The sequence below is a fragment of the Etheostoma spectabile genome, chromosome 5 (assembly GCF_008692095.1).
Source record: "Etheostoma spectabile isolate EspeVRDwgs_2016 chromosome 5, UIUC_Espe_1.0, whole genome shotgun sequence".
Taxonomy (NCBI): domain Eukaryota; kingdom Metazoa; phylum Chordata; class Actinopteri; order Perciformes; family Percidae; genus Etheostoma; species Etheostoma spectabile.
The window spans coordinates 1,229,617-1,234,968 of record NC_045737.1 but is presented as its reverse complement, the minus strand read 5'-3'; the positions used below and the strand labels follow the sequence as shown (position 1 = coordinate 1,234,968).

General features: G+C 38.0%; 1 protein-coding gene across 1 annotated transcript in view; it reads left to right on the top strand.

Moving 5' to 3' along the window:
- adam28 (ADAM metallopeptidase domain 28) overlaps positions 1–5,352 on the top strand; it is a 27,951-nt gene that overhangs the window by 20,237 nt on the left and 2,362 nt on the right. Inside the window, exons 17-22 of the mRNA XM_032516079.1 lie at positions 592–748; positions 945–1,025; positions 3,094–3,187; positions 3,644–3,749; positions 3,841–3,931; positions 4,030–4,125. Coding sequence (XP_032371970.1) covers positions 592–748; positions 945–1,025; positions 3,094–3,187; positions 3,644–3,749; positions 3,841–3,931; positions 4,030–4,125 — 625 coding nt within the window. The remainder of the gene's footprint in view (positions 1–591; positions 749–944; positions 1,026–3,093; positions 3,188–3,643; positions 3,750–3,840; positions 3,932–4,029; positions 4,126–5,352) is intronic.

Genomic DNA, 5,352 nt, shown 5'->3' with positions numbered 1-5,352 from the left:
GTTTTCTGTTGCATGACTAAAACAACTTCTGAACGTCATTCTGTCCGGGGCATGGTGCCACCCAAGACAATTGTGATTGGTTTAAAGAAATGTCAATAAACCCAATTACATTTTCGTTTTTCGCACGTTCTAAAGGTTTAATGAGATACACAAGAATATATATTTACATACAGTGTACATTTTCTAACAATCACTCCATATACTTCCAATGACAGGGAAGTAGATCGATAAGAAAGAGCATCCATAGGAGGAGGATTGGTTCAATGTAGGTTCCAACAGATACATCTTCAGAAAGGAAAACGATTTATGATACAAATGTATGATACCAATTACAACACATGAGAGAGACTTTATTCAGAATTTTTCCAGAATGCAATGTAAGAGATTCCCAACAGTGAGTCTCCAAAAAACAAACAGCAGGATAGTTACTCTGCAATGTGTAATAGTAGTAGTGTAGTAATAGTGTTAATATGCAGACTTATAAAGTAAAGTATCTGTGTTGGACTAAATGTTTACTCGTTTACAGAATTATCAGGAATTGGCTCGGAAGTGAATGTGAACACATATTTGTATCCTCTTTTCCTTTTGCAGAGACGTACTTTGTGGGAAGCTGTTCTGCCAAAGCAGTAATGACAACCCAAACTATGGCCGCATGGTCAAGGTCGGTGAATGCAAGGCAGCTTTCTTTTCAGACTACACCCAGGACTACGGCCAGGTGGACACTGGGACTAAATGTGGGGCTGGAAAGGTAATACACATTTCTTTTTCTTTATTTCTTTTACACAGCTATTCATTCTTTATATGTGTTTCGTGTTCATGATTGCACCACAATCAATCAAGAAATCCCCTCAACATCCACCTGTATCTACCATGTTGCAGCACTAAATCTGTAATGTGTCTGAAAATAAGCAATGTCTTTATCACTGACTGATTTTTATTTCAAGGTGTGCAGCCAGAATCAGTGTGTGGAACTTGACACAGCATACAGAAATACAAACTGTTCAGCAAAATGCGGAGACCATGCTGTAAGTATATGCCAACACTGCTCAGAGCTCAGTTTCGTTTTTATTATTTAACAAAATAATGGATTAAAGTATTGAAAGTGTTGAAAACTTTGACCCATTTTCAAAAAAGTTTCTATATCCGAGATTTGGGTTTCTTTTAACCAAATTGTAAAAAAAATAACATAAGTACTAGTTCACTACTTTAATTGAATTTGGGCATTTTATTTGGAGAAAAAGAGGATAAAAGAACATTGAACACTAAAATTATAAAACATAACAGCACAACAAACAGGAGAAAATGAGAAAAGCCAATAATTATGAGTGGTGACAATAAAATGAAGTAAACATGACAACTGTCTCGGATCGCAAAAAGGAAAGAGAAGGACATAATATAAACATTTCAAGTCGTTTGTCTAACCAAATAAGCTTTAATCCTGAATTTAAAGACTGTGAGAAGGAGACTTGTTTTGGAATGTAAATGCGCGTATTCCACAGCGAGCTTTCCTGTATCTGATAGAGAACTGACAGACTTGTTTTTAAATCCTGGAGGAAATGCAAATGAATTTGCACCATGAAAAATGTGCAAATGATGTCCACGTCCACGTTGTTGGATATGTGTGAATTACTGAATTTGTCTGAAAAAATCTGTTAACAGTTACATGTACCAAACCAGGCGGATACACAAAGATAAAAAAAATATATAGTACATGTTAAATATTTATGTTACAATGTATTTTTATATTTTGAAATGGAAAGACTGTTAGAAGAGTGGGACTGAATGTTCCAATTGACTTAGATTAGATTATACTTTATTTATCCCACGACGGGGAAATTCTGTTGTTACAAATTAATCAGCATAGCAGCACAGCAAAAAACAAAAACAAAAAAAACAAAACAATACCACACAAACAAGTAAGCACGAAAGAAATACAAGGCAAGAAATACAAGGCAGAAATACGGCAAGAAATAAACAATGAAATATTATGACTGAGTAAAAAAATGCCGTCAACACAAGGAATTTTAAAGTGCGGTTGCCATGATAAGAGAACAATATGGCGGTTGTAATTGACGTAAAAAATTAGTTGAATGTTTAATTAGAGCAAAGAAGCAAGTCGGTAGCATAATTTAAATTATATACCTGATACCAAATATTGAAAAGTAAGTACTTGTAATAATAATATAAATACCAATATTAAAGATAACAGAAAGTGTGTGATGTAGATGGAGAAAAACAGAACGAAACTACAACACTATCAGGTAGTGCAGGTGTTGTAGAGTCTGACGCGCCGTGATGAAGGACCTGCGGTACCTCTCCTTCTTACACCGTGGGTGTATCAGTCTGCTGCTAAAGAGCTGCTCGACCCCACAGTGTCATGTAGGGGGTGAGAGGTGTTGTCCTGATGGGATGTCAGCTTGCTAACATCCTCCTTCCCCAATTTCTCTATGGGGTCCAGACAGTCCAGGACAGAGCTCGCTCTCCTGATCAGTCTATTGGTCTGCTCCTGTCCCGGTCCGAGCTGCCCCCCCTCCAGCAGACCACACGTAGAGGATGGCAGAGGCCACCACAGAGTCATGAAGGTCCTGGAAGTCCTACACACTCCAAGACCTGAGTCTCCTCAGCAGATGGAGGCGACTCTGGCCCTTCTTGTAGAGTGCTTGGGTGTTATAGTCCAGTTCGTTTATGTTTAGGTGACCACCCAGGAATTTGTAGCTCTCCACTACATCAATGTCCAATCCCTGGATGCTCACCGGTGAGAAAGGGATGTTTTCCTTCTGAAGTCGACTATCATCTCTTTGTCTTGCTGGTGTTAAGCTGAGCTGTTGAGCTCCACCAGCTGACAAGTTCTGATAACCGACCTGTATTCCAGATCGTTCCCCTCAGAGACACAACCAACAACCAATTGCTTCTAAATGAAGCAAGTTTGGTACATTTTTTTGACTGTAAACTGTAATAAAGAGGAACAGGAACCAAACTATTTAGTTTGGATGTTGTGTTCATGGTGCCCTGCATTCTCAGAGCTGCTACTGCTGCATGGTGCCATTAAACACAACATGTGAAAACATGTGATAATGTCTGGGTTTCTTTCAGGTGTGCAATCACAGAAGTGAGTGTCAGTGTAAGCCTGGTTGGATGCCTCCTCACTGCAATGTGAACGATGAAGCTTTCAGTTCTCTTTCTACTGGTGAGACCTACAGTTATTCTTACAGTAACCCACACCGTAGTGTCAAACAATTATGTGTGCTTTCTGCACAACTAATAATTCATTTGTAGCACTTGGTGCAATTGTTGATTATTTCCTCCTATTTTAGTTGTTTGGTCTGTAAAATGGCAGAAAATGGTGGAAAATGTCAAGAAGTGTTTCTAAAGTCCAAGATGGTGTCTTCAAATGTCTTTTTTTTCAGAGATATTCAGTTTACTGTCATAGAGGAGTGAAGAATAGGAAAAATTCACATTTTAAGAAGTTGGAATCAGAGAATGTTTACTTTCCTTTTTACAAGAAATAAATCAAACTGATTAATCGGGTGATAGTTGATAGTACCAAATAGTTGGTGATTAATCAAAATTGTTGCATTAATCAATTAATTGCTGTGGCTTTATGTTGCACCCAATAAAAGTGATTTATCTTTCATTTCTGCAGGAGCCGCTGTTGCTATTGCAGTGGCAGTTATACTAGTGGTCTTAGGTGCCATTGCTGGTGTGATTGGATTCATTTGGAAAAAACGACATGGTCCCACGTTGCCAACGTAAGTAATCATCCCCCTATTGCATGTCCTGGTGTGACAATACTGTAAACTCACCTTTGCACCGCGGAATACATCTCTCATTTTCTAACAGGGTACACACCCAGAGGAAGCAGCCAGCAGTGGCTAGCTCCATTCCCCACCTTAACAAAGGGCCAGTTCCCAGTCAACCTAAGCCAGTGCAGGTAATGTGTTGAAATATACAGTATTACAAGTGTTTAGAGAGTTCAGATACATCATATAACTAGGAAATTTATTCACTAACAACTACTTGAATTTTTAGGCTGGAAGGCCAAAACCCAAAATCGCTCCACCTCCGCCACCTCCGGCTGGGAACAGACCGAAACCTCCAGGCCAGAACTACACAGCTGCACGCCAGGTAACTGGGATTCTTTCAAAGTGTTCATAGGTCTCTGACACAACTTTGATGTTATTCAAACAAACTTTAACATACTTGGAACAGGAAAAGTTTCATTACAGTTGGGCCGATACCACGTAGTTTAGCCCGAAATGTATGTTCTTTTTTTGTTATGACTGATTGTCAAACTAGATAATAAAAGAAAGTTCTATGGTATTCATTCTTTGTAGTTGATCAAATTTTACAAATAGTTCAACTTGAGCCAAGCATACAACAATGATAGCAATCATATCACATCCTTATAGGGATAGTTGCATACAACTGTTAAAATAATCCTTATACGGATAGTTGCATACAACTGTTAAAATAATCCTTATAGGGATAATTGCATACAACTGTTAAAATAATAACGATAATATATACTTTAATGCACTGGTATTAGATTGGTACTCAGTATCGGCAAGTTAGTTATCGCAACGTCTCAAGTTGCATCTGGTAACAACAATGGCTTTTAAATTGTTGTGTTTCTCCATGTGTTATCCACCTTTATCAGGTAAAACCACAGAAGAACAAGACAAGACTGTGTCCAGTGAACACACCAAATGTAGCCTATGTGGTCAAATGTAATTAGGCAGTAAGGTCCTAAATTATTCTATCACAAACCTGCAACAGTAACATTTTGAAGGGAAAAATAAGTTTGTTTTGTGTTGTTGTGGCTGCACACAAACTGGGTATAAATACACGTATTTGCTTTCTTGTTAAGAGATGGTAATATAAATACAGTATAATGTCTGTTTGCTAAGTTTGAAGCTACAGGCAGCAACTGGTTAGCTTAGCATCAAGACTTAATACGGGTAACAAAACCCATCCACCAGCACCTATAATGCTAACTTATTAATGTTATATCTTGCTTGTTTATTCTGCCTCTGACACCTGCCAACAAAAAACCCGTAAAACAACAAGTTTTTTTAGGGAGCTTTGGAGGGGCTGCTAGGTGGATTGTGTTACCTTCAGACAGAGCAAGGCTAGCTGTTTCCACCCACTTCCAGTCTTTACGCTAAGCTAAGCTAACCGGCTGCAGGTTGTAGCTTCATATTTAGCATACAAACATGACAGTAGCATCAATATTTGAATCTAATTTGGCAAGAAAGCCAATAAAGGTATTTCAGAAAATGTCTTAACTGTTAATAATAAATAATAATAATAATAATACATTTTATTTAACAGCGCCTTTCTAACACTCAAGGA